Source organism: Ranitomeya variabilis, chromosome 7, assembly GCF_051348905.1.
Source record: "Ranitomeya variabilis isolate aRanVar5 chromosome 7, aRanVar5.hap1, whole genome shotgun sequence".
NCBI classification, from domain to species: domain Eukaryota; kingdom Metazoa; phylum Chordata; class Amphibia; order Anura; family Dendrobatidae; genus Ranitomeya; species Ranitomeya variabilis.
Window position 1 is genome coordinate 30,653,238 of NC_135238.1, and position 24,423 is coordinate 30,677,660.

At 50.7% G+C, this 24,423-nt stretch overlaps 6 protein-coding genes across 6 annotated transcripts; 3 read left to right on the forward strand and 3 right to left on the reverse strand.

Annotated features, from left to right (window-relative positions):
- Positions 1–1,229: 1,229 nt before the first annotated feature.
- On the forward strand, positions 1,230–1,906 carry LOC143784831 (histone H1.10-like). The gene has a single exon (XM_077273463.1). It carries the CDS (start codon positions 1,259–1,261, stop codon positions 1,904–1,906), a length of 648 nt encoding a protein of 215 aa, XP_077129578.1. The 5' UTR covers positions 1,230–1,258.
- A 1,818-nt stretch (positions 1,907–3,724) lies between these two features.
- LOC143784832 (histone H3) lies at positions 3,725–4,181 on the forward strand. The gene has a single exon (XM_077273464.1). It carries the CDS (start codon positions 3,734–3,736, stop codon positions 4,142–4,144), a length of 411 nt encoding a protein of 136 aa, XP_077129579.1. The 5' UTR covers positions 3,725–3,733; the 3' UTR covers positions 4,145–4,181.
- Positions 4,182–17,578: 13,397 nt separating this feature from the next.
- On the forward strand, positions 17,579–18,140 carry LOC143784833 (histone H2A type 1). The gene has a single exon (XM_077273465.1). It carries the CDS (start codon positions 17,590–17,592, stop codon positions 17,980–17,982), a length of 393 nt encoding a protein of 130 aa, XP_077129580.1. The 5' UTR covers positions 17,579–17,589; the 3' UTR covers positions 17,983–18,140.
- A 1,239-nt stretch (positions 18,141–19,379) lies between these two features.
- Positions 19,380–19,691, reverse strand: LOC143785711 (histone H4). The gene has a single exon (XM_077274795.1). The coding sequence runs from the start codon at positions 19,689–19,691 to the stop codon at positions 19,380–19,382; it is 312 nt and encodes a 103-aa protein (XP_077130910.1).
- A 2,142-nt stretch (positions 19,692–21,833) lies between these two features.
- LOC143784834 (histone H3) lies at positions 21,834–22,272 on the reverse strand. The gene has a single exon (XM_077273466.1). It carries the CDS (start codon positions 22,261–22,263, stop codon positions 21,853–21,855), a length of 411 nt encoding a protein of 136 aa, XP_077129581.1. The 5' UTR covers positions 22,264–22,272; the 3' UTR covers positions 21,834–21,852.
- Positions 22,273–23,391: 1,119 nt separating this feature from the next.
- On the reverse strand, positions 23,392–24,090 carry LOC143784835 (histone H1.01-like). The gene has a single exon (XM_077273467.1). The coding sequence runs from the start codon at positions 24,056–24,058 to the stop codon at positions 23,414–23,416; it is 645 nt and encodes a 214-aa protein (XP_077129582.1). The 5' UTR covers positions 24,059–24,090; the 3' UTR covers positions 23,392–23,413.
- Between the last annotated feature and the right edge of the window lie 333 nt (positions 24,091–24,423).

The following is a 24,423-nucleotide window of genomic DNA, read 5'->3' on the forward strand; positions in this document are numbered from 1 at the left end:
AAAGCACCGCCCTGGCTGTTTGACCTCGAAATGCACAGCCGCAAAAGACAGACCTCAAAATGTTCTGCCGTTGCTGCCATATCTAGAAACACCCGCTGCGGCTGCCGGACCTCAAAATGCAGCACTGCGGCTGCTTGACCTCGAAACGCACCTCTGTGGCTGTCAGACCTCTGCTGTATATACTGTAGACACTGCTCTATATACTGTACACCGCTGTATATACTGTACACTCTCCTCTATTATCAGTGACACTTATTTATTACACTGCTGATCTGGGCTGTGCAGATGTGATGTGCACTATATATATATATATATATATATATATATATATATACTATATACAGCTGTGCTCTGTGTAGACGCTGGATTTTGCGTCTCCGCTTTTCTCCCAATATTCCCCTTTTGCACAATAGTGGGGGACACATAAATCCGTTAATATTTCACAGTTTTCTCCCCGGAGATGTTCATGTGTTTGGTTGGGGAGTCGCGTTGTGCAGCTGTCGCCTTATCAGAGCTCTTCCCTCCATTACAGGCCGCAGCGGTCACAGCTTCACACGGGGTAAGACACGATATCAGGCAGGTGATTGCAATCAGCCCCCGATGTGGATCATCTACTGATGTGGAACACGTGTCCCCCCAATACTCTGCACATACGGGGTACAGTGATATCACAGGTCAGGCAGGGGGCAGTCAGCGGAGGCCGTCGCCTGTGTTATCCTTCTGGGCTCTCAGCAGCTCCAGCTCGTCCCCACATCGTACAATCAGCTTCCTGTACGATAGACATTGGAGTAAAGATCCCTGTGATGGTGACAAGAGCCGGGAATAGGAGGAACGAGCTCCCGCAGCAGATTTATCTCCCCGGATACACAGCGATGTGCAGATCGGGAGGACGGCGGCGATGATCCCGGGATTTCCTCTCCGCTCTTTCCCGACTTCTCTGTTAGTGACGGCTACAAACGGTTGGTGGAGATGTTGGAGCAGGAGAAGCGATGGAGGAAGCGCGCTCTGCTGTCCGGTGTTAGCCGGTAAAAGGCTTTTCTCCCGGGCAGGGAAGCACAAGGGGAGAGCGGAGCTTCACTCGGACTCAGCTGGGAGGAGGCGGGGCCTGTGTCCACTATCAGCCAATAGATGCTCAGGACCGTGCAGCTCAGCAGCCAATCAGTGCGCAGTAAGCCTGTACATATAACAGGCGCCTCCAGCTCCGGCCTCAGTGTTTTCCTTCCTATCAGAAGAAATTTTCGTTTTATTTCCGCAGCACATGATGGCAGAGACCGCGCCAGCCGCCGCTCCCCCTCCCGCAGAACCGGCCGCCAAATCCAAGAAGCAGCCGAAGAAATCCGCCGCCAAGAAAAGCCATAAACCCTCCGGCCCCAGCGTCTCCGAGCTGATCGTGAAAGCCGTGTCCGCCTCCAAGGAGCGCAGCGGGGTGTCTCTGGCCGCCCTGAAGAAGGCTCTGTCTGCCGGAGGATACGATGTAGAGAAGAACAACAGCCGCCTGAAGCTGGCCGTCAAGTCTCTGGTCACCAAGGGCGCCCTCCTCCAGGTGAAGGGCAGCGGCGCCTCCGGGTCCTTCAAGCTGAACAAGAAGCAGGAGACCAAGGACAAAGTGGCCAAGAAGAAGTCAGGAGCTGCGGCCAAGCCCAAGAAACCCGCTGCTGCCAAGAAAGCCGCCAAATCTCCGAAGAAGCTCAAGAAGGCTCCGACCGCGGTCAAGAAGAGCCCGAAAAAGGCCAAGAAGCCCGCAGCAGCTGCCAAGAAAGCGGCCAAGAGCCCCAAGAAGCCGAAAGCCGCTCCTAAGCCCAAGAAGGCGACGAAGAGTCCGACTAAGAAGGCGGCCAAACCCAAAGCTGCCAAGAGTCCGGCTAAGAAGGCTGCGAAAGCCAAGAAGCCCGCGGCTAAGAAATAAGCGGAGCTGCTCCTGTACTTATACCACAAAGGCTCTTATCAGAGCCACCACCTCCTCCCCGCAGAGCTGTATGATCAGTGCCACCACCTCCTCCCCGCAGAGCTGTATTTTCAGTGCCACCACCTCCTCCCCGCAGAGCTGTATGATCAGTGCCACCACCTCCCCGCAGAGCTGTATGATCAGTGCCACCACCTCCTCCCCGCAGAGCTGTATGATCAGTGCCACCACCTCCTCCCCTCAGAGCTGTATGATCAGTGCCACCACCTCCCCTCAGAGCTGCATGATCAGTGCCACCACCTCCTCCCCGCAGAGCTGTAAGATAAGTGCCACCACCTCCTCCCCTCAGAGCTGTATGATCAGTGCCACCACCTCCCCTCAGAGCTGTATGATCAGTGCCACCACCTCCTCCCCTCAGAACTGTATGATCAGTGCCACCACCTCCTCCCCTCAGCTGTATAATTGCCAGCACCTCCCCGCAGAGCTGTATGATCAGTGCCACCAACTCCTTCCCTCAGAGCTGTATGATCAGTGTCACCATCTCCCCGCAGAGCTGTATGATCAGTGTCACCACCTCCCCCCGCAGAGCTGTATGATCAGTGCCACCACCTCCTCCCGCAGAGCTGTATGATAAGTGCCACCACCTCCCCCCGCAGAGCTGTATGATCAGTGCCACCACCTCCTCCCCGCAGAGCTGTATGATCAGTGCCACCACCTCCCCCCCCGCAGAGCTGTATGATAAGTGCCACCACCTCCCCCCCACAGAGCTGTATGATAAGTGCCACCACCTCCTCCCCGCAGAGCTGTATAAGTGCCGCCACCTCCTCCCCGCAGAGCTGCATGATCAGTGACACCACCTCCTCCCCGCAGAGCTGTATGATCAGTGACACCACCTCCTTCCCGCAGAGCTGTATGATCAGTGACACCACCTCCTTCCCTCAGAGCTGTATGATCAGTGCCACCACCTCCTCCCCGCAGAGCTGTATGATCAGTGCCACCACCTCCCCTCAGAGCTGTATGATCAGTGCCACCACCTCCTCCCCGCAGAGCTGTATGATCAGTGCCACCACCTCCCCTCAGAGCTGTATGATCAGTGCCACCACCTCCTCCCCGCAGAGCTGTATGATCAGTGCCACCACCTCCCCCCCGCAGAGCTGTATGATCAGTGCCACCACCTCCTCCCCGCAGAGCTGTATGATAAGTGCCACCACCTCCTCCCCGCAGAGCTGTATGATCAGTGCCACCACCTCCTTCCCTCAGAGCTGTATGATCAGTGCCACCACCTCCTCCCCGCAGAGCTGTATGATCAGTGCCACCACCTCCCCGCAGAGCTGTATGATCAGTGCCTACAGGTGACAATTCTGTGTCATTAATGGAGGGAAGGGGCCGATGTGCAGCAGAGATCACGACACTTGTATCATCCTAATCAGTTATCACCACATGTAACCCTCATCTCAGTAATAGGGGTGTGAGGTTATTACTCCGATGTGAGAGTTGAAGCCTCAGTGACTGATTATAGAGGAGCCACTGTACAGCTCCGGGCACTGGGAATCTAGAACCGGAGCTTCCGCTGTATTAGCCGCCTGGAGATTTGATGCGACCCTGTGTGTTTCAGAGCAGCAAGTAATATCTGAAGTGTGAGTCAGGCTGAGCCTTCTCTGTGCAGTGATTGGTCGCGAACATCACACGTTATTGGCTGCTCACCTTCTACAAAATAACCAATGGTATGCAGGGGGCGTGTCCACATGGAGCGAGACTAGGAGCAGAGGAGTATAAATATCCCGCTCTCTCCGCTCCTCTCATCACTTCTGTTCTCTTCTATACAGAGCTATGGCCAGAACCAAGCAGACCGCCCGTAAATCCACCGGAGGGAAAGCTCCCCGCAAGCAGCTGGCCACTAAGGCCGCCAGGAAGAGCGCTCCGGCCACTGGTGGAGTGAAGAAGCCCCATCGTTACCGCCCGGGAACAGTCGCTCTCCGTGAGATCCGCCGCTATCAGAAATCCACCGAGCTGCTGATCCGTAAACTTCCCTTCCAGCGACTGGTGAGAGAGATCGCCCAGGACTTCAAGACTGATCTGCGCTTCCAGAGCTCGGCCGTGATGGCCCTGCAGGAGGCCAGCGAGGCTTATCTGGTGGGGCTGTTTGAGGACACCAACCTGTGCGCCATCCACGCCAAGAGGGTCACCATCATGCCCAAAGACATCCAGCTGGCCCGCCGGATCCGTGGGGAGAGAGCTTAGATCTGTTCTCAAGACCTGACTGTACCACAAAGGCTCTTTTCAGAGCCACCAAATCCTCCCTCCAGACGAGCTCATTCCTAACCTCCGCCACACAGGGCTGATCCTGAATGCATCATGTATCCGGACTAGTTGTTCATTTCTCTGCAGGAGTTTGCAGCAGTTCTATAGTCGTTTTGCCTAGATAAAATCAATCAGCGTTTTAGAGACTCCTCATCCCCTTATAAGTTCTCTCTAAACTGCTGGACCTCGTTTCCTTATATTCCCGGCACTCCGGTATGATGGAGTCACTATGGAAAGAGGGAAAGTTATGTTCCTTGTATTCTTGAAAGCGGATACTTCTCCCTTGATACTTCTCCCTTGATACTGAAAACCTATCTAGACTAAGTAGAAGGAAAAAGGTAAAACGTCATCTCCCCCAAAAGTAGAAAGGGACAGGAGACACTGAATCATTTAGTGGGGGACAGATCCAGCTCCAGGCATCCCATAAAAACGTATTTATTAGTAAGTCAGAACCGCGTCTGCCTAGTGTAAGTGTACATCCCCTGTGACTCCTTATGCAGTTTGTGAGTTTTTTTGTATTATTTCCAAATACGTTTTTCTGTGATCCCTGGACCTGGATATATATCTACCTATTAGACTCCTGTATGGAACGTAAGTGACCAGTGATCGCAGGACACAAACACATTTCCGATATCTGTCCGTCCGGAAACTAAAGAAAAAAAACGGACACCAGTGCTGCAAGGCTGCAGTGTTAACCACTGAGCCACGGCGCCGCTCAACAATACTTAACTCCCTCTTTGTCTGCTCTGTATATACTGTACACTGCTCAATATAATGTACACGCTGCTGTATATGCTGTACACACTGTATATACTGTACACACTGCTGCATATAATGTAAACTGCTCAATATAATGTACACACTGCTGTATATGCTGTACACACTGTTGTATATACTGTACACACTGCTCTATATACTATACACACTGCTGTATATAATGTACACACTGTTGTATATAAAACTGCTGCATATAATGTACACTGCTCAATATAATGTACACACTGCTCTATATACTGTACACTGCTCTATATACTGTACACTGCTCTATACACTGTACACTGCTCTATACACTGTACACTGCTGTATATACTGTACACACTGCTGTATATACTGTACACTGCTCTATATACTGTACACTGCTTTATATACTGTATACTGCTGTATATACTGTACACTGCACTGTACACTGCTGTATATACTGTACACACTCCTCTATTATCAGTGACACTTATTACACTGCTGATCTGGGCAGTACAGATGTGATGTGCACTATATATACTATGTACAGCTGTGCTCTCTGTGTAGATGCTGGATTTTGTGTCTCCGCTTTTCTCCCTCCCCCCATCGCTACAGATCACATTTGTGGTGGGTGGGTCGTTATGTAATTATCGTGTATTTGAGTTCTCCTATGTTCTCTGGGGCTGGAGACGCCGGGGGTCTGGTTACATGCAGCTCCCTGCTCTGAGGGACCGGTAATGGCCGCCAATCCGGCACCACAGTGACTGCCGGGGATCAGATGAGTTTTCTGTAGATCATTGTCCCTAAAATACATTTTTGTATTCTACTTTCTAACAAGCTGGAAAATAGCAGCAGGAACTACAATGAAAGCACAAATCAAAATAACCAACAGATCTAGCAGCAGCGCCGAGGTGAGAAGAATGGAGAAGCGGGAAAATAAGAGGACAATAATCGGGAAATTCAAAATCGCCAACCGTTCTGTGCTCAACCAATCAGAGACGAAAGGGAGGGGCTAACTGCAAATTTAGTACTAGAAATCTCGCTCCGGAAACGCGTCATCTCTGCGGTTCTCGCTCCGGTCCGCTCACTCGCTATATAAAGGAAGGACTCTGCGCTGCTCAGTCATCGTGTTCTGCTGACTACGTGGAAGATATCTGGTCGCGGTAAAGGAGGAAAAGGTCTCGGGAAGGGCGGCGCCAAGCGGCACAGGAAGGTGCTCCGTGATAACATCCAGGGCATCACCAAGCCTGCCATCCGCCGTCTAGCTCGCAGAGGAGGCGTCAAGCGCATCTCCGGCCTCATCTATGAGGAGACTCGCGGTGTCCTGAAAGTCTTCCTGGAGAACGTGATCCGTGACGCCGTCACCTACACCGAGCACGCCAAGAGGAAGACCGTCACCGCCATGGACGTGGTGTACGCGCTCAAGCGCCAGGGCCGCACTCTCTACGGCTTCGGAGGTTAATTGTGTTCTCTGCTCCATGCTCACACCCCAAAGGCTCTTTTCAGAGCCACCCACATCTTACATGAGAGGCTGCACCTGACTGCTGGGGTCTAATGGTCACTGTGCTTGTGTGACTGCCAGTGCAGGCTTTATACACGCTGTACATGTGTAAGGGGGGATATATCCGCACTGGGCCGTTTATAGTAATTTGTGCACAGTTCTACCATATTCTGCTGATACTACGGAGCAGAAATCCACGTCCTGATGTTGAGTAAAGGAGATTCTGACACCTTGTATCTTCCTGCTCAGATCCGTGTGGGTTGTAGGAGTGCTGCGAATAGTGAAAGCGGCTGGATTGATGAATGGCCTCGGAGTGTAGACTCCTATGTGACCGCGTCCTGATCACTAGACTCTGGTATGGATGGCGGCTCCGGTGCTGAGACCGCATTTTTTGGGCCACATGTCAGTCGATTTACTTTATAATAAATAATCTGCCATTACCAGTGGAACCCTGGAGGCAGCGGCACTAGGACCCAGAGCTGAGAGGACAGGAGTCTATAGCTACAGAAAGCGCTGCGCCACTGGTAGAGGAGCCGCACAGAAGCTCCCACAGCTGTGATGGGGACAGGACCTGCACGGGGCAGATAGAAATGGTGACATCGCTTTAGCCGGATGTGATACAAATCCGGAGAACAAACAACCTCCGCCGGCAAAGGAATGAGCCGCTAATGTTCTGCTGCGGGATGTGATCATCAATCGGACCGAGCACAGGAGATCTGCGGTCATCACAGAGCAGAGATTCATGGCTGAAGTGACTGATCCGGCTCCATGTTACTGAGATCACACACACGAGGGCTAAGTACAGTTTATACCGGGGACAAAGCTCCTGAGGGAAGCCGGCTCCTCATAGAGCAGTGGGTGCGGCTACTACCGAGATATCTCCCTGAATTCACAGCCTTCCACCGCTGACTAGCCGCTTCCTGGATCTATGGGGGAATCGCCATTATCTGTCCCAATCACTGCACAAAGTCCTCCATCAATAAGGGCTAATTTCCGGCTATCTGCAGATTATTCTGAGGCCGAGTTCTGCGAGCGACACTCAATCTGCACTGACAGGCTGGCGGGAGAGGGGTTAATCCCTGTCAGGGCTTCTCCTCCGCTCCATCTACACAGGAGGAGGCTCCTCACTCACCGCTTATTATCCTGTGCAGATTCCCTGCGGTGTCCGCGCTGATCCTATCACTGCCCGACTAATACAAGTCTCCTATGTTCTGCCAGGAGCCTGATGTGACGCTGCCGGGTCTCGGGTGGGGGAAGTCGCCGCACACACACGGCCACTAAGGAGTTAAATGGAGGCGGATATTCCTGTATCTGGGATTGGTCGGCGACTGCGGATGTCTCTCGCTCATTGGCTGATTACAGATCCGTTGCTGGTTTTGAATTTCCCGCTCAATCTCTGTTCTTTGTCCGTCGGATTATTACCGGCCCCTCTGCTGTAGCGGCGGTCGCTGTGTATACCGGTGGGGGCAGCTCTACCCCGCTGATAACACCGGGTCCTGCCCTCCCAGCTGTCTGCCCCCAAACACGGGGATGGGTTTTCTTATCGGTTGCCATTATTATTCTGGGGAGGTTATAACAGTCTTTAGAGGCGCCATCCATCCAAACATTAGTGTCCAGGACGTGGTCATCACACAGGAGTCTCCGTACCCGGTACACAGGGCGTCCATCTATCCAGCTGCCTCATACAGCCACATTCCCTGTGAATATTCGCTGCCCCCTGTTCAGTATAATATGCAGCAGAATCAACACATTCACCTCACGGCAGCACTGTAGTAACCGCATCACATCGGGGCTTGTACTGTGTGCATAGAGGTCTCTGGGAGGCAGTGTGCGGATATATCCCCCATAAATCTGTTAGGTTTCTGTCATGCCCCCAAACACGGGGATTGTTCTCCTGATCGGTCGCCATTATTATTCTGGTGAGGTTGTAACCGGATTAGATGGAGCCGAGTCTTTTCTCTATGATTCTGCATGAGACTCTTCTGGGGATGGAGCTGCTCGGGGACTTGATACATACAGCGATCCCCGATCTGCTCTAATAAATTAATCCATGAAGGGGTGAAAGGACATGTGACTTAAGGTACCTTCACACGAAGCGACGCTGCAGCGATAGCGACAACGATGTCGATCGCTGCAGCGTCGCTGTTTGGTCGCTGGAGAGCTGTCACACAGACCGCTCTCCAGCGATCAACTATGCCGAGGTCCCCTGGTAACCAGGGTAAACATCGGGTAACTAAGCGCAGGGCCGCGCTTAGTAACCCGATGTTTACCCTGGTTACCAGCGTAAAATCTAAAAAAAACAAACAGCACATACTTACATTCACGTCCCCCTGCGTCCACTTCCTGACTGACTGAGCGCCGTACAGTGAGAGCAGAGCGGTGACGTCACCGCTGTGCTGCTTTCACTTTCACTTTGCGGCGCTGAGTCAGAGGAGGAAGCAGACTGCAGGGGACGCAATGTGAGTATGTGCTGTTTGTTTTTTTTACATTTTACGCTAGTAACCAGGGTAAACATCGGGTAACTAAGCGCGGCCCTGCGCTTAGTAACCCGATGTTTACCCTGGTTACCAGTGTAAAATATCGCTGGTATCGTTGCTTTTGCTTTCAAACACAACGATACACAGCGATCGGACGACCAAATAAAGTTCTGGACTTTATTCAGCGACCAGCGACATCACAGCAGGATCCTGATCGCTGCTGCGTGTCAAACGAAACGATATCGCTAGCGAGGACGCTGCAACGTCACGGATTGCTAGCGATATCGTTATAATGTCGTTTCGTGTGAAGGTACCTTTAGAGCAGAATCCTGGAGATCCCGGAGCTTGTGCTCCCAGCAGACGTGTCCGCAAACACACACAATGCCCTAAGTGCCGGGAGCAGAAGGGACGATCTCCCTCGGCAGTTTTAGCTCCAGTGCAGGATGATGCGCAGATCGGCGGATGTAGGGATTGTAGGTGGTCAGTGAATCGGAGTCCACAGTCAGGTGGGAGCTGGGAGGTCTGAATATCTGGTAGGAGCCCTGACTACAGAAACAGCAGTGAATAGAGGAGTGCGGGGCGGCGGCGGCTGATTCCAGAACCAGATTCTCGGCAGATTGGGTTCCCATCGTTCAGATGTCTGAGATCCCTTGTAGTATCGGTCGCTGAATATTCTCATAGTGACGATGCTGGAGTATTTTTTTCGTCGATTTTACATTTATTGAGCAGTTGTTTTTTTCCCCAAAATTAAATTCATAAGACTGGAGCTTGAGCCGGCAGCCACCTCCTGTGCTCGGTGAAACCGATCTCATCCCGCTCCCTCCCCGCAGCTGGTATTATAGGGAACAGCTACTGCGCTACTAACACGGGAACCAGACACCTGTGTGCTAGAAAGGCCGCAGATCAGTGAGGAGCAGGACGCCAAATACCGCGCACCATCTACATCTCACTAGGACACATCTGCAGATGAAGACGGAACAAAACCCTACGAGGCAGCGGAGAAGCAGCTCTTCTAGTGAGGGTGTGGGTGGCTCTTAGAAGAGCCTTTGGGGTGAGGAGCAGAGGAAGGAGCCGATCACTTGGCGCTGGTGTACTTGGTGACGGCCTTGGTGCCCTCGGACACGGCGTGCTTGGCCAGCTCTCCGGGCAGCAGCAGGCGCACGGCGGTCTGGATCTCCCGGGAGGTGATGGTGGAGCGCTTGTTGTAGTGAGCCAGGCGGGAGGCTTCCCCTGCGATGCGCTCGAAGATGTCGTTGACGAAGGAGTTCATGATGCCCATGGCCTTGGAGGAGATGCCGGTGTCGGGGTGGACCTGCTTCAGCACCTTGTACACGTAGATGGCGTAGCTCTCCTTCCTGCTCTTCCTCCGCTTCTTGCCGTCCTTCTTCTGGGTCTTGGTCACGGCTTTTTTGGAGCCCTTCTTGGGCGCTGGGGCAGATTTGGGATCAGCCATAATGAAAGCAAATAGTTCTTGTCACAAGTGAGAAGAAAATGATCCTGACTCTCCCAGAGCAGCAGCATTTATAGCCAGTCCATGCAAATGAGCACTGATGACAGATCGCTGTGCTATTGGGTGAGAAAATCAGGTGATCAACATCAGAAGCTCCGCCCTCTGAAGTTCATTGGTTATTCCATAAATAAATCTCCCCTCCATCAGACTGTGCTGTAACTCCCCATATACTGCTGCGATATATGCCCATATAGCAATGTATACCCTCATATAGTGCAATGTATGCCCATATAGCAATGTATACCCTCATATAGTGCTTTACAACTCCATATTGCATTGTATAAACTCCAGACGGTGCTGTATACCTTACACATAATGCTGTGTATCGCATGTAGCACTGTAACCCCCCGTCCATATGTGCTATATACTCCCCTTATAGTGCTACACACACCATGTTGCACTGCATACCCTCCATAGAGCGCTGGAAACCCCCATGTCTCGTTTTTACCCATGCATAGTGATGTATACCCCCCTATAGTGCTGCATTCTTCCATATAGGAGCTTTTACCTTGGTAGATCCTGTGATCAACCTGATAACTTTGCTGCCGGTTGTGACTTTATTGCTATCGGGTCGGTGCGATTCTCTCACTGATGTTCTCACTGTCGCAAGTGATCGGAGGACGCCACCTATTGCAAGCGGCAGAGGAGCAGTGATCGGATCTCGGCCTCTCCCCTGTGCTCCTCACCCGGATCTCTCTCAGCTGACCAGATTGTCTGTGCAGAGCCCAGGACTGATCGCTGCGACATTTCCCCAACTAGAAACAACTGGTGAGCACCGGCAGTAACGGAGCGGGAATGTCCGAAGCAACAAATCACCTGCGAGTAGGATGGGGCCACCGATCAGTCCGTGTACCGGCTCCCCGCTATGTCCAGCGCCGCTTCTGCGGATACTGCGCCACTAATCAGGGACTCCAGGGGGTGATCACTATACAAGAGCGGATCGTCCGACCCGACACCGGGCGTCGTGCTGCCTCCCCCTTTGGTGAGTATGACACTATCGGCAGTGACTTTAGCAAGAATCGCTGATGTGAAAGTCGCCTTTTGCAGCAGATCTTGCAGTTTTTCTGCATCTGCCGCGTAACGGGTCACTCACTACAGCAACATTGCGTTCGGCCTCATTCATTCACTATGGGATTTGCCAGAAGGGTAACACAGGCGACGGCATCCGCTGACTGCCCCCTCCCTGACCTGTGATATCACTGTACCCCGTATGTGCAGAGTATTGGGGGGGGGGGGGGGGGGGTTGTGTTCCACATCAATAGATGATCCACATCGGGGGCTGATTGCAATCACCTGCCTGATATCGTGTCTTACCCCGTGTGAAGCTGTGACCGCTGCGGCCTGTAATGGAGGGAAGAGCTCTGATAAAGCGACAGCTTCACAGTGCGACTCTCCGTGGAGGAAACTGTGAAATATTAACGGATTTATGTGACCCCCACTATTGTGCAAAAGGGGAATATCGGGAGAAAGGCGGAGACGCAAAATCCAGCGTCTACACAGAGCACAGCTGTATATAGTATATATAGTGCAACACATCACATCTGCACAGCCCAGATCAGCAGTGTAATAAGTGTCACTGATAATAGAGGAGAGTGTACAGTATATACAGCAGTGTACAGTATATAGAGTAGTATGTACAGTATATAGAGCAGTGTATGCAGTATATAGAGCAGAGTGTACAGTATATAGAGCAGTGTACAGTATATACAGCAGTGTGTACAATATATAGAGCTGAGTATATAGAGACGTTTATACATTATATAGAGCAGTATGTACAGTATATAGGGCTGAAAGTACAGTATATACAGCAGTGTGTACAGTATATAGAGCAGTGTACACATTATATAGAGCAGTATGTACAGTATGTACAGTATATACAGCAGTGTGTACAGTATATAGAGCAGTGTGTACAGTATAGAGCAGTCTCTCCTCTCTTTCTCTCTCCTTCTCTTCTCTCTTTCTTTCTCTCTCTTTCGCTCTATCTCTCTTTACCTCTCTTTCTCTGTCTCTCTTTCTCTCTCTCTCTCTCTCTCTCTCTCTCTCTCTCTCTCTCTCTCTCTCAGGGAGAGATGATCAATCCTTCATGTCAGCACCTCTCCAGAATGAGGCTGATGTACTAGTTTTTCTAGGCACCGCCATCTGCACTTGGGGTGCTGCTGTAATCCCTTTCATCATCCTCGTTTTTCTCTTTCTCTCTCCTCTCTTTTAATCTTTCTCTCTCCTTTCTCTCTTTCTATCTATCTCTATCTCTCTTACTTTCTTCATTTCTTTCTCTCTCTCTTTCTTCTCTCTCTTCCTCTCTTTCTTTTTCTCTCTCTCCTTGTCTCTTTCTTTATCTCGTTCTCTCTCTTTCTTTCTCTCTCTTTCTATTTCTCTCTCTCAGAGAGAGATGATCAATCCTTCATGTCAGCACCTCTCCAGAATGAGGCTGGTGTACTAGATTTTCTAGGCTCTGCCATCTGCGCTCGGTGCTGCTGTAATCCCTTTCATCATTATAGTTTTTCCTCTGCACGTTTCCACATCCAGCCAAGTGATCGCTGGGTCCATTATACCCATCAGCATTGGCGATACTTCAATATGTTGCAAAGGAGAAGACAGAAGTGGTGATAACCCGCCTCTGTCTTCCCTAAAGTGTCTCCGCTGTGGTGCGGGATGATATGCTATGGAAATTTAATAATCATTAATTGTGTCCTCCCAACAGGATCTGGTGCCCCATCTAATGGACATTCTATGTCATGGCACGGAAGGTTTCCCCAGGAGGGCGGTGGTGAAGGTGTTTACTGATTGGCTATGGAACGGTCACAAGCAAAAACTCCAAGACTCGGACACCGTGCTGTCCCAGATTCTGGAGACGACGTGCAGGGAATTGGATTGGGAGGTGAAGGTGAACGCAATGGACCTGGCAGATTCCTATATGTCCCAAACATTGGAGATGGGGCCATCCCTAACGTGCCCTTACACTATAGGGCTGCCATCTAGCAGAAGCTCAGGTTCCATCTCAGACGCTCTGGTTACCTGTGAACGAGTCGGGCTTTTCCAGGCCTTATTGACTTGTCTTTGTGACTCTGAACGGCCAGTGGCATTAAAGGCTTGTGAAATCCTTCTCGCTGTGAAGTCCAAACTGTGCAGTGGGGACACCGATCCCTCCGTACAGCATGGAAGAGACTGGCTGGAGCACACGATGAAAGAGAAGCAAATAGCAGGTGGGGAAGGTGCTGGGGACCGGCAGGAGCGCCCACCAGAATGGGCCACTGGGGTCATAAAGAAGATGGATTTGGATAACCAAAGCCACCTTATGGGTGGGGAGAAATGCACGATGCAGATTGCTACTGATGGGAAGTTTAAGGGACATTTTTGCTGCAAAAATAATGCCTTTTGTGCTGTAATTTGCAGTGAATCCCACCTGTTTTTTTCCTACAGTGCCCTACTGGGACCCAGAAGCCATCCTACAGCTACTCAGTAACCAACCTGCAGCATTTAATGGGGGCACTGCCTTAACATCTAAGGGCTACTACTCACTTGCAAGCAACTCGGATGAGTCTCGCATGTTTAAAACCCGGCTCTGCACCCGGCACTCAGATCGGAGCATGCGGCCGCATAGGAATAGATGCAGCCGCACGCTCCGCTCCTCTGTGCGGGGTGCAGTGCCGGGGTATTGCCGGTGAGTAAGGAGCCCTAAGAAGGAAGTTCTGCTTATAAGAAAGTAAATGCCTCTGGCACTATAGAGGCCGATGTAGTAGGGATTATTTTTCTATTTTGGGTTGCTGCCAGTACACTTTTCACATGACTAACAATTAAAAGAAACAAACAAAAAAAAACAAAACAAAAAAAAAAACAAAAAACGGGCGCATTCCTGTAATTTTGCATTAGGACTGGAGTCATTTAGTTAATAAATGTTTGGAGAAACAAAGTGAGAATCATGAACTTCAATTAATACAAGAGGACTATGAGACCACAAAGAATCAGGACGATCCATGGAGCAAGAGCTGGAATGAAAAGCCACTGAGCGCAGCGCGATTTGTCAAATACACACATAGAGTTTTATACAACAAACAAAGAAAAGAGGGACGGTAAAAATAAATTTTAATAGGGTAAGAAAAAGGGATCAAAGTTGAGGAAAGTGTAGGATAAGACACAGATCCAAGCAGGTTGGAGAAAGACAAGCGTACTGTTATAATACTAACCGCGTAACAGGAGAAAAGTAATATGATAGCTTTAATTGAATGACCTTAATAAGGGAAAATAAAAACATGTTAGTAAAACTCAACCTACAAGATAAGAGCTCTCAACTATATCTTGACTAAATGTTTCCCTACCGGGGTCTTGATAGACAAAACCATCCAAGAGGGGAAAATCCGGTAGAATAACTTAAAATGGATCTTGATAAAAAGTACATTCGTAATTCAGTAATATTGAGGGTCATTTCTGATCTTTTTTCCCCGTTTCCATATGTAACTTCCACAGAGGATGGTGGCTCATATCTGTATGTGTGAGGGGGCCATGCATACTGCTGTGATGCCCTTACCGGACACTTACTGCACTATACCGCAAACCGCTACATCACAGTATGTCGCACTATATGGGGGTACAAAGGACTATTCGTAAAGATACATTACTATATAGAGGTAATTATTTCTACATGGAAGGTTTACTGCTGTGTGTGGGGATTTCTGCATTACAGGGGGCATACAGCGGTATACAGATGTGCACTGCATTGTTATATGGAGGTATACAGAATTACAGGGGTTTCCAGCACCATCTGGAGATATCACTGCACTATATGGAGTCTCCCCGAGGTGTCTGCTCTCACCGCCCGGGGCTCTGCGTCTGGTGACGGGAAATAGCAGGTGAAGCAACGGAGGGAATTAATGGTGACGAGGGAGATGGTGAGAAAACCTTGTCCGGAATAATCTGGGCATTTCTCGGTGAGTTGCTCTGTGTTCTGGGACTTCTTATTTAACCCCTTGCTGCACAGATCTCGGCATTCTGGGGTCTCGTTTATTAGTTAATTATTCTCTTGTTTATCAAATAACAGGAGACATTTGTGGTCGGTGGAGTTGATCTAGGGAAATGACGTCATTACATTACAGTGGAAGTGACGTCATTACATTTAGAAGCTGCGGGGAAATTCAACACCCCCCCTAACAGTCCTGTGTTCAGCCAATCAGCAGAGGGAGGAGCTAATGTTGCCAATGGTAACACGCTTACAGTTCCCGCTTTTTCCAGTCCTTTGTCTTCATATAACACGTGGTCCCAGGACCGATATCGGGGAATCTGCTTGTGTTGAGCGATCATTGGTCTCTTACATCCCACACAGGAATCTGCAGATTTCCAGGTTAGCGGCGCAGTATCCGCCCCGGTTTCCTCTCATGGCTATAGAGAATGATTCCGTGTCCTCCACATGCTGTGATGTGCCCGTGTGTCTGACCCGGAGACAATCAGATCTTCCCTTTCCCGTCACAATCAGTATTGTGGAGACGATATACTGGTCAGGGACGTGTCCTACAAGAGACATTTCAGGGAAGACCAGTTCTGCTCTTCCCAGCAGATCCCACCATGTCTCCCCATTACAGATCCGTCCTACGGCTACAGGCAGGAGGTCTGTGATGGGGAATGGACGATCATGTGTAGGAGATTGCTGAGAGTTCCCTGCTCAGAACATTACACTGTGGTGTCAGGATCTCACAGGTCAGGCAGTTACATTATCGGCCGTCACATCCTCCTCACAGGATTCCTGCTCAGCTACTGATCGTCCTTCTGTTCTATCACTTTTCCTCCCCCGCTTCATCCAGTGTCAGGACAGGCGGCTCTCGGGCAATATATCCACATGTAGAAGCTCCGAGAATGAGGAGGGGAACAGCGAATCATAGGAGAAATATCCCAATATAATCGCAGGATAAGATCCTCTAGCACCAGATGTAATCATGTATAACGGATGTCACAGATCTCACAGGGTTAATATGACAGGACTAGATAAAATCACTGCAGTGCAGAGAGCTCCGATCACAGGTCTGACTGTAAGATGCCCAAGTCCTGGTGACTCCCATCCTGGCACAAATGCTGTTTCTTATATTGATCTACAAAATAAATATAACACGATTTCCAGGGATATGGGCTGTGCCGTAATATTTCCCTGATCAGATCCGTGTGGGATGAACAGGGCAACGAATATTCACAGGGAATGTGGCTGTATGAGGCAGCTGGATAGATGGACGGCCTGTGTACCGGGTACGGAGACTCCTGTGTGATGACCACGTCCTGGACACTAATGTTTCGGTTGGATGGCGCCTCTGAGAACTATTATAACCTCACCAGGATAATAATGGCCACCGATCCCGGTGTTTGGGGGCAGACAGCTGGGAGGGCAGGACCCGGTATTATCAGTGGGGTAGAGCTGCCCCCACCGGTATCCACAGCGACCGCCGCTACCAGCAGAGGGGCCGGTAATAATCCGACGGACAAAGAACAGAGATTGAGCGGGAAATTCAAAACAAGCAACGGATCTGTGATCAGCCAATGAGCGAGAGACATCCGCAGGCGCCGACCAATCCCAGATACAGGAATATCCGCCTCCATTTAACTCCTCAGTGGCCGTGTGTGTGCTGCTCCCCACTACACACTTGCTTTACAGAAGCGGCGACTTCCCCCACCCGAGACCCGGCAGCGTCACATCAGGCTCCTGGTAGAACATAAGAGACTTGTTTTACGGGCAGTGATAGGATCAGCGGCGGACACCGCAGGGAATCTGCTCCTGTATAGATGGAGCGGAGTAAGAAGCCCTGACAGGGATTAACCCCTCTCCCGCCAGCCTGTCAGTGCAATTCATGACTGATAGAAGACACAATTCTAACGAGTGCAAATTACAAATCAACAGAATATTTCTGCATTTTCTTCTGCTCCAAGACAAATATCTGTTTTCACCCCTTATCTATTCTGCTCAAAGCAAACGTTTTCTATTGTGTGAGAAACTCATTTGAGCAATGGAGCGGTAATAAGCTCCGCCCTCTGCAGCTCATTGGTGGTTCTCCAAGTCTCTTCTCCATTGGCAGCTTCAGATTCATCCAACGACAGGAGAGGAGGGCGGGGCAGCAGACTATATAAGGCGACACAACACGGTCTCTTCTACATTCGATTTTCTCTTTTTACAGTTCTCGCCATCATGTCTGGACGCGGCAAACAAGGAGGAAAGGTTCGTGCTAAAGCCAAGACCCGCTCATCCCGGGCAGGACTGCAGTTCCCAGTCGGCCGTGTGCACAGGCTTCTTCGCAAGGGCAATTACGCTGAGAGAGTCGGCGCCGGCGCTCCGGTCTATCTGGCCGCTGTGCTGGAGTATCTGACCGCCGAGATCCTGGAATTGGCCGGCAATGCTGCCCGGGACAACAAGAAGACCCGCATCATCCCCCGTCACCTGCAGCTGGCGGTGCGCAATGACGAGGAGCTGAACAGGCTGCTGGGTGGGGTGACCATCGCCCAGGGGGGCGTCCTGCCCAACATCCAGGCCGTGCTGCTGCCCAAAAAGACCGAGAGCAGCAAGGCGAGCAAGAGCAAGTGAGTGCCGCTTCTCCACGTCTGTCCACACACCCAAAGGCTCTTTTAAGAGCCCCCACATCCTCTTCCTGAGAGCTGTAATCGGCCGATGGTCCACACTAGCGTCTGCTAACACATGTGCCCCCGCGGTATCTGGAATTAGATACAACTATATACACGATCTGTGCTGCGGTCAGCAGAGGCCTGATGTCCATCCTGCCACATGTCTACTGGTGATACCGCAGCGGCTGCTATTACCGCAGTATTGTATAATAAATGGTCCAGAGTGTGCGGCTAATACAGTAGATGACGGAAACTATCTCCCACCAGCATTAGTGGGGAAGCCGGGTTATCCTGTAACCTTCAGTGCGGCTGCTAGTAAGTTATGTCCTAACATTCCCAAACAGATGGAACTTCTAGCAGACTGCCTCTTGTTTTGGTTCTCGGTTCTCCGAGTAATGGATGCCGGGGGTTAGTCACTGTCGGCGCAGTATAGGCATCTTCTGCAGTAATCTGCATGTGTAGGTTCAGCAGGAGGCTCCTCTTTCAGTCATTTAATAAATTAAATCAACTGACATGTACCCGAAACATGCGGCCTCAGCACCGGAGCTGCTTATAGTTTGCGGACACGACCTACTCTATTACATATTGGTGTATATATGGGATCTATGTTTATCTCAGAGGCCGCCATCCATACCGGAGTCTAGTGATCAGGACGCGGTCACATAGGAGTCTACACTCCGAGGCCATTCATCAATCCAGCCGCTTTCACTATTCGCAGCCCTCCTACAACCCACACGGATCTGAGCAGGAAGATACATGGTGTCAGAATCTCCTTTTACTCAACACCAGGACTTGGATGTCTGCTCCGTAGTATCAGCAGAATACGGTAGAGCTGTGCACAAATTACTATGAACGGCCCAGTGCGGATATATCCCTGTTCTCGATCATTAGAGCAGCATCAACCAGCTTCAGAAGGAACAGACAGAACGTCTTAAAATGTACAGCGTATAAAGATGGTGTCCTCGAACAGCCCCACCAGATTGGTCTCCTGCAGGGCCATCACGGCCGAGCTTATATTCTATACAGATTCCCTGCGGTGTCAGCGCTGATTATTACCTGCCCCTCTTCCCACATATTGGTAGCAGGATTTTCACTAATCGGGTCGTTTCCGCACCTTAGTCAACGATCACACGTTCAGTATTCGGTCAGTATTTCACATCATTATTTATAAGCCAAAACCAGGAGTGGGTGACGTGCTTCTATTATACTTTTCCTCTGATTGCTCCACTCCTGGTTTTGACTTACAAATACTGATAGTGTGAACGTCTCGGCAGCAGGAATAGGAAATTGCAGCCTTTCAAGAAGATGTGGGTGGCTCTGAAAAGAGCCTTTGGGTTGTCAGGACAGAAGAGAACACAATTAACCTCCGAAGCCGTAGAGAGTGCGGCCCTGGCGCTTGAGCGCGTACACCACGTCCATGGCGGTGACGGTCTTCCTCTTGGCGTGCTCGGTGTAGGTGACGGCGTCACGGATCACGTTCTCCAGGAAGACTTTCAGGACACCGCGAGTCTCCTCATAGATGAGGCCGGAGATGCGCTTGACGCCTCCTCTGCGAGCTAGACGGCGGATGGCAGGCTTGGTGATGCCCTGGATGTTATCACGGAGCACCTTCCTGTGCCGCTTGGCGCCGCCCTTCCCGAGACCTTTTCCTCCTTTACCGCGACCAGACATCTTCCACGTAGTCAGCAGAACACGATGACTGAGCAGCGCAGAGTCCTTCCTTTATATAGCGAGTGAGCGGACCGGAGCGAGAACCGCAGAGATGACGCGTTTCCGGAGCGAGATTTCTAGTACTAAATTTGCAGTTAGCTCCTCCCTTTCGTCTCTGATTGGTTGAGCACAGAACGGTTGGCGATTTTGAATTTCCCGATTATTGTCCTCTTATTTTCCCGCTTCTCCATTCTTCTCACCTCGGCGCTGCTGCTAGATCTGTTGGTTATTTTGATTTGTGCTTTCATTGTAGTTCCTGCTGCTATTTTCCAGCTTGTTAGAAAGTAGAATACAAAAATGTATTTTAGGGACAATGATCTACAGAAAACTCATCTGATCCCCGGCAGTCACTGTGGTGCCGGATTGGCGGCCATTACCGGTCCCTCAGAGCAGGGAGCTGCATGTAACCAGACCCCCGGCGTCTCCAGCCCCAGAGAACATAGGAGAACTCAAATACACGATAATTACATAACGACCCACCCACCACAAATGTGATCTGTAGCGATGGGGGGAGGGAGAAAAGCGGAGACACAAAATCCAGCATCTACACAGAGAGCACAGCTGTATATAGTATATATAGTGCATATCACATCTGTACTGCCCAGATCAGCAGTGTAATAAGTGTCACTGATAATAGAGGAGTGTGTACAGTATATACAGCAGTGTACAGTGCAGTGTACAGTATATACAGCAGTATACAGTATATAAAGCAGTGTACAGTATATAGAGCAGTGTACAGTATATACAGCAGTGTGTACAGTATATACAGCAGTGTACAGTGTATAGAGCAGTGTACAGTGTATAGAGCAGTGTACAGTATATAGAGCAGTGTACAGTATATAGAGCAGTGTGTACATTATATACAGCAGTGTACATTATATTGAGCAGTGTACATTATATGCAGCAGTGTGTACAGTATATACAACAGTGTGTACATTATATACAGCAGTGTACATTATATTGAGCAGTTTACATTATATGCAGCAGTGTGTACAGTATATACAGCAGTGTGTACATTATATAGAGCAGTGTGTACATTATATACAGCAGTGTGTACAGTATATAGAGCAGTGTGTACAGTATATAGAGCAGTGTGTACATTATATACAGCAGTGTGTACAGTATATAGAGCAGTGTGTACATTATATACAGCAGTGTGTATAGTATATAGAGCAGTGTGTACAGTATATACAACAGTGTGTACAGCATATACAGCAGTGTGTACATTATATTGAGCAGTTTACATTATAGGCAGCAGTGTGTACAGCATATACAGCAGCGTGTACATTATATTGAGCAGTGTACAGTATATACAGAGCAGACAAAGAGGGAGTTAAGTATTGTTGAGCGGCGCCGTGGCTCAGTGGTTAACACTGCAGCCTTGCAGCACTGGTGTCCGTTTTTTTTCTTTAGTTTCCGGACGGACAGATATCGGAAATGTGTTTGTGTCCTGCGATCACTGGTCACTTACGTTCCATACAGGAGTCTAATAGGTAGATATATATCCAGGTCCAGGGATCACAGAAAAACGTATTTGGAAATAATACAAAAAAACTCACAAACTGCATAAGGAGTCACAGGGGATGTACACTTACACTAGGCAGACGCGGTTCTGACTTACTAATAAATACGTTTTTATGGGATGCCTGGAGCTGGATCTGTCCCCCACTAAATGATTCAGTGTCTCGTGTCCCTTTCTACTTTTGGGGGAGATGACGTTTTACCTTTTTCCTTCTACTTAGTCTAGATAGGTTTTCAGTATCAAGGGAGAAGTATCAAGGGAGAAGTATCCGCTTTCAAGAATACAAGGAACATAACTTTCCCTCTTTCCATAGTGACTCCATCACACCGGAGTGCCGGGAATATAAGGAAACGAGGTCCAGCAGTTTAGAGAGAACTTATAAGGGGATGAGGAGTCTCTAAAACGCTGATTGATTTTATCTAGGCAAAACGACTATAGAACTGCTGCAAACTCCTGCAGAGAAATGAACAACTAGTCCGGATACATGATGCATTCAGGATCAGCCCTGTGTGGCGGAGGTTAGGAATGAGCTCGTCTGGAGGGAGGATTTGGTGGCTCTGAAAAGAGCCTTTGTGGTACAGTCAGGTCTTGAGAACAGATCTAAGCTCTCTCCCCACGGATCCGGCGGGCCAGCTGGATGTCTTTGGGCATGATGGTGACCCTCTTGGCGTGGATGGCGCACAGGTTGGTGTCCTCAAACAGCCCCACCAGATAAGCCTCGCTGGCCTCCTGCAGGGCCATCACGGCCGAGCTTTGGAAGCGCAGATCAGTCTTGAAGTCCTGGGCGATCTCTCTCACCAGTCGCTGGAAGGGAAGTTTACGGATCAGCAGCTCGGTGGATTTCTGATAGCGGCGGATCTCACGGAGAGCGACTGTTCCCGGGCGGTAACGATGGGGCTTCTTCACTCCACCAGTGGCCGGAGCGCTCTTCCTGGCGGCCTTAGTGGCCAGCTGCTTGCGGGGAGCTTTCCCTCCGGTGGATTTACGGGCGGTCTGCTTGGTTCTGGCCATAGCTCTGTATAGAAGAGAACAGAAGTGATGAGAGGAGCGGAGAGAGCGGGATATTTATACTCCTCTGCTCCTAGTCTCGCTCCATGTGGACACGCCCCCTGCATACCATTGGTTATTTTGTAGAAGGTGAGCAGCCAATAACGTGTGATGTCCGCGACCAATCACTGCACAGAGAAGGTTCAGCCTGACTCACACTTCAGATATTACTTGCTGCTCTGAAACACAGGGTCGCATCAAATCTGCAGGCGGCTAATACAGCGGAAGCTCCGGTTCTAGATTCCCAGTGCCCGGAGCTGTACAGTGGCTCCTCTATAATCAGTCACTGAGGCTTCAACTCTCACATCGGAGTAATAACCTCACACCCCTATTACTGAGATGAGGGTTACATGTGGTGATAACTGATTAGGATGATACAAGTGTCGTGATCTCTGCTGCACATCGGCCCCTTCCCTCCATTAATGACACAGAATTGTCACCTGTAGGCACTGATCATACAGCTCTGCGGGGAGGTGGTGGCACTGATCATACAGCTCTGCGGGGAGGAGGTGGTGGCACTGATCATACAGCTCTGAGGGAAGGAGGTGGTGGCACTGATCATACAGCTCTGCGGGGAGGAGGTGGTGGCACTTATCATACAGCTCTGCGGGGAGGAGGTGGTGGCACTGATCATACAGCTCTGCGGGGGGGAGGTGGTGGCACTTATCATACAGCTCTGCGGGGAGGAGGTGGTGGCACTGATCATACAGCTCTGAGGGGAGGTGGTGGCACTGATCATACAGCTCGGAGGGGAGGTGGTGGCACTGATCATACAGCTCTGCGGGGAGGTGGTGACACTGATCATACAGCTCTGAGGGAAGGACGTGGTGGCACTGATCATACAGCTCTGAGGGAAGGAGTTGGTGGCACTGATCATACAGCTCTGCGGGGAGGTGCTGGCAATTATCATACAGCTGAGGGGAGGAGGTGGTGGCACTGATCATACAGTTCTGAGGGGAAGAGGTGGTGGCACTGATCATACAGCTCTGCGGGGAGGTGCCGGCAATTATACAGCTGAGGGGAGGAGGTGGTGGCACTGATCATACAGCTCTGAGGGGAGGAGGTGGTGGCTCTGATAAGAGCCTTTGTGGTATAAGTACAGGAGCAGCTCCGCTTATTTCTTAGCCGCTGGCTTCTTGGCTTTCGCAGCCTTCTTAGCCGGACTCTTGGCAGCTTTGGGTTTGGCCGCCTTCTTAGCCGGACTCTTCGTCGCCTTCTTGGGCTTAGGAGCGGCTTTCGGCTTCTTGGGGCTCTTGGCCGCTTTCTTGGCAGCTGCTGCGGGCTTCTTGGCCTTTTTCGGGCTCTTCTTGGCCGCGGTCGGAGCCTTCTTTAGCTTCTTCGGAGATTTGGCGGCTTTCTTGGCAGCAGCGGGTTTCTTGGGCTTGGCCGCAGCTGCTGACTTCTTCTTGGCCACTTTCTCCTTCGTCTCCTGTTTCTTGTTCAGCTTGAAGGACCCGGAGGCGCCGCTGCCCTTCACCTGGAGGAGGGCGCCCTTGGTGACCAGAGACTTGACGGCCAGCTTCAGGCGGCTGTTGTTCTTCTCTACATCGTATCCTCCGGCAGACAGAGCCTTCTTCAGGGCGGCCAGAGACACCCCGCTGCGCTCCTTGGAGGCGGACACGGCTTTCACGATCAGCTCGGAGACGCTGGGGCCGGAGGGTTTATGGCTTTTCTTGGCGGCGGATTTCTTCGGCTGCTTCTTGGATTTGGCGGCCGGTTCTGCGGGAGGGGGAGCGGCGGCTGGCGCGGTCTCTGCCATTATGTGCTGCGGAAATAAAACGAAAATTTCTTCTGATAGGAAGGAAAACACTGAGGCCGGAGCTGGAGGCGCCTGTATATGTACAGGCTTACTGCGCACTGATTGGCTGCTGAGCTGCACCGTCCTGAGCATCTATTGGCTGACACTAGACACAGGCCCCGCCTCATCCCAGCTGAGTCCGAGTGAAGCTCCGCTCTCCCCTTGTGCTTCCCTGCCCGGGAGAAAAGCCCTTTACCGGCTAACACCGGACAGCAGAGCGCGCTTCCTCCATCGCTTCTCCTGCTCCAACATCTCCACCGACCGTTTGTAGCCGTCACTAACAGAGAAGTCGGGAAAGAGCGGAGAGGAAATCCCGGGATCATCGC

Coding starts and splice junctions, on each gene's coding strand:
- LOC143784831 (XM_077273463.1), top strand. CDS start 1,259: ATGATGGCAGAGACCGCGCCAGCCGCCGCTCCCCCTCCCGCAGAACCG.
- LOC143784832 (XM_077273464.1), top strand. CDS start 3,734: ATGGCCAGAACCAAGCAGACCGCCCGTAAATCCACCGGAGGGAAAGCT.
- LOC143784833 (XM_077273465.1), top strand. CDS start 17,590: ATGTCTGGACGCGGCAAACAAGGAGGAAAGGTTCGTGCTAAAGCCAAG.
- LOC143785711 (XM_077274795.1), bottom strand. CDS start 19,691: ATGTCTGGTCGCGGTAAAGGAGGAAAAGGTCTCGGGAAGGGCGGCGCC.
- LOC143784834 (XM_077273466.1), bottom strand. CDS start 22,263: ATGGCCAGAACCAAGCAGACCGCCCGTAAATCCACCGGAGGGAAAGCT.
- LOC143784835 (XM_077273467.1), bottom strand. CDS start 24,058: ATGGCAGAGACCGCGCCAGCCGCCGCTCCCCCTCCCGCAGAACCGGCC.